The sequence below is a fragment of the Bos indicus genome, chromosome 15, assembly GCF_029378745.1.
Source record: "Bos indicus isolate NIAB-ARS_2022 breed Sahiwal x Tharparkar chromosome 15, NIAB-ARS_B.indTharparkar_mat_pri_1.0, whole genome shotgun sequence".
Classification (NCBI taxonomy): Eukaryota; Metazoa; Chordata; class Mammalia; order Artiodactyla; family Bovidae; genus Bos; species Bos indicus.
Window position 1 is genome coordinate 52,987,702 of NC_091774.1, and position 15,312 is coordinate 53,003,013.

Here is a 15,312-nt window from a genome sequence, read left to right on the forward strand (position 1 = left end):
GATCCAGTAACCTGATAAATATTCAGATTCCAAACCACACATTTCAATACTGAGTTCTTAATTACCCTGGATTCTCTGCTATTGCTTCATGAGTAATAATTAGTCGTAACTTCAACCAGACTGCAAACTCTGAAACCCTGTCTTTGACATAGTTTCCCTCAACACTAAGGACAGTCTTGAGTACAAAACCTAATAAATACTTCCAAATTAACTGCAAAAAAAGACATCCAAGTCTAAACAAAATTATAAATACTTTAAAGATATCTGTATGGATTTGGAGAAAATATTTGCAAATGATGTGACCAACAAGGGATTAGTCTCCAAAATTTACAAAGAGCTCATGAGGTTTAACAGCATTAAAGCAAACAATCCTATCAACAAATGGGCAGAAGATGTAAGTAAACATCTCTCTGAAGGAAACATACAGATGGCCAAGAGGCACATGAAAAGATGTTCAACACTGCTAATTATTAGAGAAATGCAAATCAAAACTACAATGAGGTATCACCTCATACCAGTCAGAATGATGGATACATGCACCCCAATGTTCACTGTAGTACTACATGGAAGCAACCTGAATATCTATCAATAGAAGAATAGATAAAGAAGACGTGGTACATATATACAATGGAATCTGATTCAGTCATTAAAAAGAATGAAATAATGCCATTTGCAGCAACACAAATGGACCTAGAGATTGTCATACTGAGTGAACTAAGTCAGACAGAGAAGAAAAAATATCGTATGATATCTGTACACCTGGAATCGAAAAAGAAATGATACAAATGAACTTACTTAAAAACAGAGACTCACAGACTTAGAGAACAAATCAGTTTCTGGGGATAGTTAGGGAGTGTGGGATGAACATGTACATACTGCTATATTTATAATGGATAACCAACAAGGACCCACTGTATAGCACATGAAATTCTACTCAATGTTATGTGGCAATGTGGATGAGAGCAGGGTTTGGGAGAGAATGGATACATGTATATGTATGGCTGAGTTCCTTCACTGTTCACCTGAAACTGTCACAAAATTGTTAATCAGCTATAAAACGTCTGTATGATGACACAATTTATATTCCATTGTCACCTACCTTCTTTAAAATTTGTATGTGGATATTGACTAGTCAATTTCTGGATACCCTGGGTGTGTATAAAGTATACACACACACACACACACAAACTCTTTTTCCCTAGGCTCACACAATTCTATCTTTTCAAATGTAGAATTTGTTTCAGAAGTAAAGAATCAAGATCATGATAGAACATCATTATCCTGTTTCATTATTGCTATAAGAGTGTGTTTCATCTATAGGTCACTGAGGAAACAAGTTGTGTTCCATTGTCATCTACTTTAAATTCTTTATGAGAGTGTCCATCAATTTAACAGAACATAATCTAGACTTAAGATACATGAAAATGATCTACTGCATATAGATTATATATGTTGTATAACATTAACACTGTTTAATAATTTTGACATTATGTCTAAAAACACAGCAAAAGAAAGGAAGAAATTTTTTAAAATCCTGGAGTCTTTATATTATATATATGTGACATGGCTCTGTGTGAAACAAGTTTTAAAGAAAATGGGCAAGAATACTGATTAAGTTACCTGTAATCATTCCGATCATCAGCTTTTATTCCGGGCCAATCTCTCTTCAGATACTGACTAGCCAACTTCTGGATACCCTGTTAAAAAATACAAATGTAATATAAATTAAATTATAAAATAAATATTGTGCTATAAAGGAAGCTCTTTTCCTTAAAATATACTACTTAGCAAATCCCATCTTTCTATATGTAAATTTAATTCAGAAGTAAAGAATCAATGATAAATGGCAGAATACTATAACTGGTTTCATTATTTTCAAAGTCTTCTTTTGTTCTCATTTTTAGGAAAAAGGTAAGTATAAAGATGAGAAAATTGAAACTTAATTGAAATGCTTTTCATTTCACCAAACTATGTGACCAGCCATAGAAACAAACTACCCCTGGTATATCACAGGGAACACAGCTGTCCACCTCCAGAGCTCTGATGACTCAGTCTGACATCTCAATTTCCCATCTTTCCTCTGTTGCAGCATTTATTGCATTTCTGAATCCAAGGAGCCAAACTCATATACCAGAAAATAGTACAACACATTCAATTTGGAGCAGACAGATAAATACAGGCTTGAAAAATTAATGCACAAACTCTGGTGCTATTCCATACTAGTAATTTTCAAGACAAGACTTCAGGGTTTGTTTTTTTTTTCTTCTTCTTCTTTTTAAATAACACCATGGCACAAATCACTTAAATGGGAAAAATTTGTTTCACAAAGAAATACCCAATTATTGTTATCCATACAAACATGAACCTAGACAAAACAGTATTTATTCGTAACACGTACAGTGGGTATCAGAATTTGAATAGAGAAGATTTCATTGGCAAGAGAGGTTAAATTACTCAGAGTATAGAACATACTACTTTTAGAAGGAAACATATGTGGTCCCCTAATATTGTAACAGGGCCCAATGTAATGGATCAGAAATCGTTAAGTTTGGGGTATTCATCTCCATACATGCAACTTTAAAAAGAACAAATCAAGTGCTGAGATGAAGAACAATCACATTAATTGGCTGCCTACTTTCAGCACAAATTGCCCGAGTAAAATCGATGGTGCATTCTATACATGATACCTTTCTAGTAAGGTCTGATGCCAAATCAATTTGGCTTAATTAAATCCACTGTTGAATGCTTCTGTTGAATAAAATAATAATGTTTATTATTTTTTTAATGAGCCCAAGCAAGAATAATAGAGAAGCTCCTTTGAATCTCAATTCCTTTTGAACTTGGCAATAGTTTGGTTTCACTGTTTTCAGGTCCTATGTATTCTGAAAACTAACAAACAACTGCTTATCCACAACACTCTCATTTACATGCCTTGTACTTTAGGGAACACAATTATTAAAACTTCTCTGAATCTGGACAGATTTTTTTTCAATTTTGTACCTTTTTCAAAGCGTTATTTGTATGAAATATCTTCCCATCACTCTCATTCCTACTGGCTGAATTCTTGCTGCTCCTCCTTTAAACTGATTTTTAGATTTCCTAACACAAAATATTAAAACGTATATAAAGAAAAATGTAGAAAGTTTCACTGCCTGTTTGGTTTCATTTCATTAAAAGAGAACAGTTTATCATTCTTTATGCATTTGTTAGCTTGAATTCTTTTTTAAAGAAGTATCCCCTCATGGACTATTTGGGTATGCTAAGGTACAATTCTTATAGGAAAGGCAAGATAAATATTTGACTGCCTAGTTTTGGTCCAAAAGTGAAGAATGAATTTTTAAAGTAACATTATGCACTCACATGTTTTGAATAATGGATGTGTTTCAATCTATTGCAGTCATTATTCTCTCAGTGCTCCAAATGCTACATCAGTGGTCAGTGGGAGTTCCTCCAAGTTGGTGCCCACATTATGACCCCAACATATTTAAATAATTTTGTTTTCTTTTACAGTTCCTATTCCAGATCTTCAGTAAGCTAGTTTTCCGAGGAATTCTGATTCCTTTCAGAGAGAAACCATATTCAGAGACCAGAATTCTAGGTACTTCCTTTTGGTCATACTTTGTATCTTCCTCTAAGAGGGCTTTTCTAATCACACTGTATACAAAGTAGCTCACCCTTCATTCAGCTGCTATCTCTCACACTACCCTCAGTTCAGTTCAGTTCAGTCGCTCAGTCGTGTCCGACTCTTTGCGACCCCATGAATCGCAGCATGCCAGGCCTCCCTGTCCATCACCAACCCCCGGAGTTCACTCAGACTCACGTCCATCGAGTCGGTGATGCCATCCAGCCATCTCATCCTCTGTCATCCCCTTCTCCTCCTGCCCCCAATCCCTCCCAGCATCAGAGTCTTTTCCAATGAGTCAACTCTTCGCATGAGGTGGCCAAAGTATTGGAGCTTCAGCTTTAGCATCATTCCTTCCAGTGAACACACTACCCTACAGTATTCATAATCCTTATACACTGCTCATTGTTACTGTCTGGTTTCAACATGTTTTGTCTATTTGCTGACTATAAGCTCTTTCAGGTACCAATCTTGTCATTTTTTTAATCACTCTGTCTCCAGGCTATATATAGCAGAGCCTAGTATTCAGTTGATACCAATAATGTTCCCTGACTGCATAAATAAATGCCACCTACATAATTTCATTCCTAATATATAATACTCAAACTCCTTTTGTGTTTTTGTCATTTGAAGTTAGAAACCTTTAGACCAAAATTTCTCTGGCTCCTTAATTTTCATACACTCAAAGAAAAGAAACATATACCAGATTTCTAACATTATGACCAGATGGTTTTAATATGATAAATAAGCTCATTAATAAAATTACAGTCAAATTTGACCATCTTCATTATCAAAAGGGAACACACATGTAGATACCCAGGCAATGAAAAAAGTACATATTTTATGAAGATTCAAGTAAATTAAGATTCCTGAGTTTAAAGAAATTGTAATATGTAGACAGAGTAAGAAGCATTCAACATAAAATGGAAAGCAACAGATGGGTTACTGCCTTAAAAGTGGCAGTAAGTGATACAAGTACCCAGGAGGAAAAAATTATCTGATATTTTCCTAACAAATTAATTTAAATAATATTATAGTGACTTTTTCAGTTTAATCACTGCTAAAGTGGCTGCAGAACACTTCATACAGAACATGGGATGTGACAGTAGCCTCAGATTATGAGGACTAAGAGGCCAGAATGGCAGCACTATAAAGATACATAAAACAAGTGAACTCATTAACAAACATCTCAACACACTTATCTCTCATAATTCCGTTAGGCCCTATTACAATACAGAAAAATTTCTGGACACTCAGAATACACAAATTCTACTTGAAGTTAAGTAGTTAACAAAACTAGTTAAGTTTGAATTAGAATCCCTAGTTATCATTCTAAATCTTCACCCTCAAAATCATTTTGAAGTAGATTTTATATAATTCTTTAAAATTTTTTTGAAATTATTTCAACTTGTTATCTTTTTTGTGCATTATGAGTTACAAAAGCAATTTCTAGAGATCTAAACTACAATGTTGAACTGTATTAAACTGAATGGAGCCCTTCAGAGATGAGATGAGGGATTCATGAAATAGACAAACAGCGAGAGCTTTAGATGAAAGACTTTATTCAAGTTAGTTCACAGAAACAGGAATCATGACTCCTGTGTGTTCCATGCAGCTGTTCAAGATCTAATCTGCATGGACGCTCAAGAAATACTCCATGGCCATGATAGGAAAGGTCATAAATAACACTGCATGCTTCTGAAAGCATTATATACTTAACTGGTCTACCTTTTACATCATGCTTAAGGCTATATCTTATGTATAAAAGGTTTCTTTGTACAGAAAATAAACTCTACCATGAGTACATGGCTAAGGAAAATAAACCTGTGGCTGGCAATTTTTTTTTTAGTTTTTTTTTTTTTTTTAATTTCTTCCCTAGCCCACAATATTACTATCTAAAACTGGTGCATTAGACACACAATATTTATTTATATTTACATTAGGATCATTAAAATATAATGCTGATTTGATTTCTAATACAGTTTACTCTGGAGCAGTGGTTTCCACAAAAATGTACTATCAGTATACTCTTTGGAACACCCAATAACATCCCATTTCAACTTTTAAAAAGCTATCAGTGTCTGATGTAAGACTTGCTTTGTTTCACCTCTCAATAACACTTGTTATATTGCTCTAACAAGTGAAGCAACACAAAGAAAGTCACTGTTTAATAGACACTGGGAAATGGACTGATGGCTTAACCTTTTGTCCATTTATCACAAGAAGCTGAGCAGAAGTGTGCTCTCTGGCTCTCACACAAGTTTTTCTGCATCCAATTTTGTCATGAAATTCCCAACATTGTGTAAATGATTGTTAAAAACTAAAGTCCACAGAATAAGTTGGATACTTCTCAAACTGATGTATATTATACAATGCCTTTCCTATTCTAAAATTATTTTAATAGTAATAAAGAACTTAACACCCTCTCCTTAAGGGAAGTTTTGAAATATTTTTCATTGTTTTGTACATCATATAATTTAAGTTAAAGAAAAAAAAATTATTTAAAATTACATAATAAATTGCCTTTACATATTTTTCTATTCATTCCATGATAAAATGAGGTATTAATCTCATGTTACATATTAAACATGTATTTACATATTTTAAGACTCTTCCTTTTATCAAAAATAAAGATTGTGTTTAAATGTAATTATATAAGAAAAAATGTAATTATTTAAGTTCTAATGACATATTAGGGGGCAGCAGAGGATGTGATGGTTAGACAGCATCACCAACTCAATGGACATGAATCTGAGCAGACTCCAGTAGATAGTGAGGGACAGGAAAGCCTGCCGTGCTGCAGTCCATGGAGTTGCAAAGAGTCAGACACGACTCAGCAACTGAACAACAATGACATATTAAATGACCTATTTGATTTTAGAACCGAACAGAATCAAAAAGAGAAAGAATTTAACACTCACCCATGATAAAAAAAACTCTCAAAAACTAGCAACAGAAGGAAACTTCCTTAACCTAATAAAAGGTATACACAAAAAGCCTACAGTTAACATACTTCTAGTAGAAAATGAATGCTTTCCCTGTGAGACTGAGAATAAGGCAAAGATGTGCTCTCTCACCATCCTTTACCACATTGTATGTGTAGTCCCTAGTGGCTCAACCAGTAAAGAAACTGCCTGCAATGCAGGAGACCCAAGTCCAACCCCTGGGTTGGGAAGATCTCCTGGAGAAGGGAATGGCAACCCACTCCAGGATTCTTGCCTGAAGAATGGACAGAGGAGTCTGGCGGGCTACAGTCCATGAGGTCACAAAGAGTTGGACACGACTGCGTGACTAACACTTTCACTTTCATGCGTAGTCCCACCTAGTACAAACAGGCAAACAAAGGAAGTTAAAAGAGATACAGACGGACAGGAAAAAATAAAACTACCTTTATTCAAAGATGAAATGATTGTCTATGTAGAAAACCCCAAATAATCTACAAAAAAACCTCCTGGAACTAATAATTAAGTTTAGCAGGTGGCAAGATACAAGGACAACATATAAAACTCAATTGTTCTCCTGTGCACCTGTAATGAACAAGTAGTATTTGAAACTTAAAAAAAAAAAAAAAAAGGATAGCATTGTGGGCAAAACGACACTCAGGAATAAATCTAACAAAACACTTTTTGGAAAAGTCCAAAACACTGATGAAAAAAATCAGAAAATCCCATGTTAATGGATTAGAAGAGTTCACATTATTAAGATGTCACTTATTCTGAATTTCACTTATTCATTCACGGCAATCCAAATAAAAATTCCAGAAAGCTAAATATCAAAAGACTGATTTTAAAATGTACATGGAAAGGTAAAGGTACCAGAAATAGCCAAACAATTCTGAAAATATGAACAAAGTCAGAGGACTCACATTATGAGTTCAAAGCTAGTTACAACACTACACTATAATGTTACAGTGTGGTACTGGCAAAAGAAAGGACACACAGATCAATGGAATAAAAGAGAGACAAGAAATAGATCCATACAAATACAGTAAACTGATTTTTCACAAAGCACAAATGCAATCAGATGAAGAAAGGATAGTCTATATGAATAAATGCTTGGAACAACTGGATAATCAAATGCCAAAAAATGAACATAAACACATATCTCATAACTTACACAAAAATTAATTCAAAATAGTTCATAAATATAAATGTAAAGCACATGTACAAAACATGTAGGGGAATACAAATCTCTTTTACCTCTGGCAAACAGCTTTTGCACATAATATCAAAAGTAACACATGACGGAAAAAATTAAAAATTGGACTTTATCACAATTAAACTTTCCTTTGGGAAAGACACTAGGAAAAATACATGCAAATAACATATCTGATAAAGGACTGCATCCAAAATATATAGAGAGCCCTTAAAACTCAACAGTAAGGAAAAAACCAACCCAGTTTTTTAGAAGAGCAAAAGATCTGAACACACACTTCATTAAGATGATGTAATGATAGTAAATAAGTATACGAAAAATACGGAACATCACTTGTCACTATGAAAATGCAGATTAAAACAATAAGCTACCACTACATACCTATTAGAATAGCTCAAATTTAAAAAAATACTACAATGTTAAATGTTAATGAGAATGCAGAGCCATAGGACATGCCTCTATTGGCAGAAATGTAAAATGGTACAACCACTCTGGAAAACAATTTGGAAACTTCCTATAAAATTAAAGACTTCCCATACAACTCAGCAATAGCACTCCTAGGTAGTCCACAAACTGATGAGAAAATTTATGTTCACACAAAACCCTGCACATGAATGTTTCAAGCGGCTTTATTCATGAAAGTGGAAGCAGCCAAGACGTCCCTCAATAGATGAACAAACTGTGGTACATCATTACAACAGAGTACCATGCAGTAATAAAAACTAATTAAAAATAAAAACTAATAAAAAAATTTGTACAACTTGAATAAGCCTTTTTTTCTTGTTAAAATTTATTTTTTAGTGAAGGATGATTGCTTTACAGAGTTTTGTTGTTTTCTGTCTAACCTCAACATTCATGTTGAAGTCTTTTCTTCCGGAAAATTTTTGGCCATGCTGCACAGCAGGCATGATCTTAGTTCTCCAGCCAGGGATTGAACCTGTATCCCCCACAGTGGAAGTGTAGAGTCTTGACCACTAGACTGCCAGGGAAGTCCTGGATAAATCTTAAATGCATTTTGCCAAGTGGAAAAAAACAAATAAAAAAGCTATATATATACCTTGTGAAATAAAATACGTGTTGGTCTTTGTCCCTAGTTCCTGGTACAGAGCTCATAAAACTCTTGTAGATAGAGGTGCTAGGAGAATTTTGTTCTAACATTTAGCCTTTGAGCCCCAGTTCATGACACAGAGTTCCTAAGTCTCACTGATTTTCCTGGGTGATAGCAATGTCTTTTGTTCTATCGGGTGACTCGAGGTGGGCTCCTGGATGAGGGCTGGTCACCAGAAAGACCAAGCCATATTCCTGGAATTTCCAGCCCCATTTCTTAATCTCTAGAGAGGAGAAAGGGGCCAGAATGGAGTGAATAATTGATCATACTCACATGATGAAGCCTCCATAAACATCCCAACAGTATGGGGTAGAGAGTTTTCAGGTTGGTGAAAATGCATAGATGGTGGGAGAATGACATATGCAGGGAAGGCAAGGAAGCCCTACACCCCTCCCCACATACACTTGCCCTATGCAACTCTGGCAGAGATGATGAGAGTTCAAAATGTGGAGGAGACACTGGAGATCAAACCAGACTGATAAAGATATTTAGCAGGGAAAACTGACATGATAATGGTTGGTAATGGTCGGCTTCCCGGGCAGTTCAGTAGTAAAGAACTGGACTGACAACTCGAGTTTGATCTGTGGGGTGGGAACCCTGGAGGAGGAAATGTCAACAGCTCCAGTATTGTGTTGGGAAAATTCCATGGACAGAGGAGCCTAGCAGGCTACATACAGTTCATATAGGGTTGCAAAGAATTGGACATGACTAAGCGAATGAGAAAGAAATGCAAAAAAGCAAAATGGCTGTCTGAGGAGGCCTTACAAATAGCTGTGAAAAGAAGAGAGGCAAAAGGCAAAGGAGAAAAGGAAAGATAAAAGCATCTGAATGCAGAGTTCCACAGAATAGCAAGGAGAGTGATCAGTGCAAAGAAATAGAGGAAAACAATAGAATGGGAAAGACTAGAGATCTCTTCAAGAAAATTAGAGATACCAAGGGAACATTTTATGCAAAGATGGGCTCAATAAAAGACAGAAATGGTATGGACCTATCAGAAGCAGAAGATATTAAGAAGAGGGAGCAAGAATACACAGAAGAACTGTACAAAAAAGATCTTCAGATAATCACAATGGTGTGATCACTCACCTAGAGCCAGACATCCTGGAATGTGAAGTCAAGTAGGCCTTAGGAAACATCACTACGAACACAACTAGTAAGGTGATGGAATTCCAGTTAAGCTATTATTTCAAATCCTGGAAGATGATGCTGTGAAAGTGCTGCACTCAACATGCCAGCAAATTTGGAAAGCTCAGCAGTGGCCACAGGACTGGAAAAGGTCAGTTTTCATTCCAATCCCAAAGAAAGGCAATGCCAAAGAATGCTCAAGCTACACCACAATTGCACTCATCTCACATGCTAGTAAAGTAATGCTCAAAATTCTCCAAGCCAGGCTTCTGCAATATGTGAACCATGAACTTCCAGGTGTTCAAGCTGGATTTAGAAAAGGGAGAGGAACCAGAGATCAAATTGCTGGATCATGGAAAAAGCAAGAGAGTTCTAGAAAAACATCTATTTCTGCTTTATATGACTGTGTGGATCACAATAAACTGTGGAAAATTCTGAAAGAGATGTGACTATCAGACCACCTGACCTGCCTCTTGAGAAACCTGTATGCAGGTCAGGAACCAACAGTTAGAACTGGACATGGAACAACAGACTGGTTCCAAATTGGGAAAGGAGTACGTCAAAGCTATATATTGTCACCCTGCTTACTTAACTTATATGCAGAGTACATCATGAGAAATGCTGTGCTGGGGTGAGGCACAAGTTGGAATCAAGATTGCTGGGAGAAATATCAATAACCTCAGATACGCAGATGACACCTCCCTTGTGGCAGAAAGCGAAGAACTAAAGAACCTCTTGATGAAAGTGAAAGAGGAGAGTGAAAAAGTTGGCTTAAGCTCAACATTCAGAAAACTAAGATCATGGCATCTGGTCCCATCACTTCATGGGAAATAGATGGGGAAACGGTAGAATCAGTGGCTGACTTTATTTTGGGGGGCTCCAAAATCACTGCAGATGGTGACTGCAGCCATGAAAAGAAAAGACGCTTACTCCTTGGAAGGAAAGTTATGACCAACCTAGATACCATATTTAAAAGCAGAGACATTACTTTACCAACAAAGGTCCGTCAGTCAAGGCTATGGTTTTTCCAGTAGTCAAGTATGGATGTGAGAGTTGGACTATAAAGAAAGCTGAGCACTGAAGAACTGATGCTTTTCAACTGTGGTGTTGGAGAAGACTCTTGAGAGTCCTTTGGACGGTGAAGAGATCCAACCAGTCCATCCTAAAGGAAATCAGTCCTGGGTGTTCATTGGAAGGACTGATGTTGAAGCTGGAACTTCAATACTTTGGCCACCTGATGTGAAAAGCTGACTCATTTGAAAAGACCCTGATGCTGGGAAAGATTGAAGGCAGAAGAAGGGGATGACAGAGGATGAGATGGTTGGGTGGCATCACCGACTCAATGGACATGAGTTTGGGTAGACTCCAGGAGTTGGTGATGGACAGGGAGGCCTGGCGTGCTGCGGTTCATGGGGTCGCCAAGAGTCGGACACGACTGAGCGACTGAACTGAACTGAGCAGATGAACACACAAGAGGAAGAGATAAAAAGGAAGGAAACAACAAAGATGACTCTCTGTATTTTGGCTTTATACAAATGGACAGATAGTGGTATCTTCCCCAGGGATGAATACACAGGCAGGCTACTTAACTGCAGAAAGGGCTGCTGGATTATGATACAAATGATCCTAGATTTAGCAGAAGTATAAGAAAAGAGAAGTCACTAACTCTCCTAAAGTGAGAGATGTCAGGAAAACCTATGTGAACTTAAGTACTCTGGAACTGGATCTGAAAAAGGCAAATATGAATTTGACCACCTGAGAAAGGAAGGCGGTGTTTCAGGTTTTGGCAAAACTTAGATGAAAAAAAAAAAAACTGTGATATAAAAAATAATAAAGAAAATGCAGAGGAGTGTTGGTGGGGTAAATTTTTACTTCAAAGCAACCAACTTGTTCTTTAAAGCTTACATTTACACTTTATATAATGAACTCTTCTTTAGTATTTAGGAGATAACTACTCTCAAAGAAGTTTTCCATGAAGTTATTCCTGTACTTTAAGAAAGACCCTCCAATGTCTTTCTTTTACATAACTCAGAGTAAAAGCACTATTACTACCACTGTGCTTAAAATGCAATCATAAAAACACATTTTAAAAGATGTTTTCTTGAAGAGTTGTGGTCTTAATAATAACTAGGATACATCATTTTAAGTTAATTTACTGTGCTTATAAAGCTCAGTGTTTCCTTTAATATAAATAAGAGGTAGAAAATTATCTGCTTGAATTATGCTTAGCTATCCAATGAATGTTGCTATTACAACAATGAAGAGAAAGTATGTGCATAAATCCTGTTGGACTTAAATAGAGAAGGCATGTTAAATGTCCAGTTTATACAATGCTGTTGCCAATATAACTTGGCAGTTTGTCCAGTAAAAGGTTATCTTCCTTTTAGGAGGCAAAAGGCCAAATCTACCTGATATTAAATACTAAATGTCAGTTATCTGATCATTTTCAAGTTCACGTCACCCATCCCACTCCAGACAGTTTTGTTGACTCCTATAGAGTTCTTCCATTTATTCCCAAACAATTTATATACAAGTTTTAATCAAGAGAAAATCCTACTGACTAAAAGCACTGACTTAGCTTCTCTCTCTTACTTCAATAGTTTTTACTGCATTTTTCCATTTTTCAGTAGACTGTTTAACCACAAAATGATGATTATACTTTTATGAATTTTTTTTCTTCCCCCCACATTTTGAGAATTTTTCTTTTCACATTGCTAGAAGCCATTAGTAAGAAAAACAATAGTTTTCACTAAGTGTTACAGTCATATTCCAATAGAGATTTATATTATTTGCTGTCAAAAAATAAATTTAAGGGATTTATTTTATAATACCTAAAACATTACCAATTTGAAGACATAAATGATGACACATTTTTAGAGCAAAATATACTAACTTTGCCTTATTTAGAATGTTAAAGAGTCACTAGACATCATCAAAATTATGTTTTTTTCAATTGTTAAAATTAAAGTTAGATTTCAAGGCTTGGATTAGCTGATAGCTATTTGTAAGCTTCTGACTGAAGGGTCTTATTGAGGGGGAAAAACAAGGTAGGTGCTGTTGTTTTTAAATAATAACAAAAGTGTTATATTAGTCAACATAACTGAACTATCCACTTGATCTCAAAGACAGCTAAAAAAGCAGTTCCTTCTTCAAGCAGAAACTGGAATGTTTCAAATCAACAAGTAAATAATTTCATGAGCTGGACCCTTTGTTTTTTGTTGTTCAGTCGTTAACTCATGACTGACTCTTTGGATCCCATGGACTGCAACATGCCAGACTCCGCTATCCTTCACTAGCTCCCAGAGTTTGTTCAGATTCACATCCACTGAGTCAGTGATACTGTCTAGCCATTTCATCCTCTGCCACCCCCTTATCATTTTGCCTTCAATCTTTCCTAGCATCACGGTCTTTTCCAATGAGTTGGCTCTTCGCATCAGGTGGCAAAAGTATTGGAGTTTCAGTTTCAGCATCAGTCCCTCCAATGAATATTCAATTCTTCAGGATTGACTGCTTTCATCTCCCTTGCAGTACAAGGGACTCTCAAGAGTCTTTTTAACACCACAATTCAAAAGCATCAATTCTTTGCTGCTCAGCCTTCTTTATGGTTCAACTCTCATATCTGTACATGACTACTCAAAAAACTATAGCTTTGACTATATGGACTTTGGTTAGCAAAGTGATGTCTCTGCTTTTTAATATGCTGTCTAGGTTGGTTACAGTTTTCCTTCCAACCGAAGGAGGGAATAGCAAACCACTCCAGTATTCTTGTTGTAAGAACTCCATAAACAGTATGGAAAGCATCCTTAGTTATCTTAAAATAGAGGGGAGCAATCCAGAAGAGACAGACAAAATGTGACTGAATATTTAAGGCCAATGAAAGCCAATCTTCCTCATTTCTCTTGTAGGATAGAAAACATAATTAACCATTAAAGCTAACAGCTGAGTACTTAATGTTCACACTCAACTAATATTTAAAGTCAGGCTTCCCTGGTGGCTCAGTGGTGAAGGATCCACCTGCCATTACAGTTTCGATCCTTTCCTGGAGAAGGAAATGGCAACCCACTCTAATATTCTTGTCTGGAGAATCCAATGGACAGAGGAGGCTGGTGGGCTACAGTCCAGTTCAGTTCAATTCAGTTGCTCAGTCGTGTCTGACTCTTTGTGATCCCATGGACTGCAGCACGCCAGGCTTTCCTGTCCATCGCCAGCTCTCAGAGTTTGCTCAAGCTCATGTCCATCAGGTTGGTGATGCCATCCAATCATCTCATCCTCTGTCATCCCCTTCTTCTTCTGCCTTCAATCCTTCCCAGAATCGGGGTCTTTTCAAATGAGTCAGTTCTTCACATCAGGTGGCCAAAGTATTGGAGTTTCAGCTTCAGCATCAGTCCTTCCAATGACTATTCAGGACCGATTTCCTTTAGGATGGACTGGTTGGATCTCCTTGAAGTCCAAGGGACTCTCAAGAGTCTTCTCCAACACCACAGTTCAAAAGCATCAATTCTTTGGTGCTCAGCCTTCTTTATAGTCCAACTCTCACATCTATACATGACTACTGGAAAAACCATAGCATTGACTAGCATTACTTTGTTGGCAAAGTAATGTCTCTGCTTTTTAATATGCTGTCTAGGTTGGTCTCCAGTACTTTGGCCACCTCATGCGAATAGTTGACTCATTGGATAAGACTCTGATGCTGGGAGGGACTGGGGGCAGGAGGAGAAGGGGACGACAGAGGATGAGATGGCTGGATGGCATCACTGACTTGATGGACGTTGAGTCTGAGTGAACTCCGGGAGTTGGTGATGGACAGGGAGGCCTGGCGTGCTGCGATTCATGGGGTCGCAAAGAGTCGGACACGACTAAGCGACTGATCTGATCTGATCTAGGTTGGTCATAACTTTTCTTCCAAGGAGTAGTTCAGTTCAGTTCAGTTCAGTTGCTCAGTCATGTCCCACTCTTTGCACCCCATGAATCGCAGCACGCCAGGCCTCCCTGTCCGTCACCAACTCCTGGAGTTCACTCAGACTCACGTCCATTGTATCAGTGATGCCATCCAGCCATCTCATCCTCTGTCGTCCCCTTCTCCTCCTGCCCCCAATCCCTCCCAGCATCAGAGTCTTTTCCAATGAGTCAACTCTTTGCATGAGGTGGGCAAAGTACTGGAGTTTCAGCTTTAGCATCATTCCTTCCAAAGAAATCCCAGGCCTGTACTCCACAGGGTGTGGGCTATCACAGAGGGTGAGGGCGCTGGTCATGGAATCTGGTGTGGTTAGTTTTTATGAGCTAGGTGATTTCATATGGTAAT

General features: G+C 37.1%; 1 protein-coding gene across 2 annotated transcripts in view; it reads right to left on the reverse strand.

Moving 5' to 3' along the window:
- The window catches only part of FCHSD2 (FCH and double SH3 domains 2), a 256,209-nt gene that overhangs the window by 151,931 nt on the left and 88,966 nt on the right, over window positions 1-15,312 (reverse strand). For both annotated transcript variants that reach the window (XM_070767602.1, XM_019975329.2), the window contains exon 4: window positions 1,621-1,697. In XM_070767602.1, the coding sequence (XP_070623703.1) occupies window positions 1,621-1,697 (77 nt within the window). The remainder of the gene's footprint in view (window positions 1-1,620; window positions 1,698-15,312) is intronic.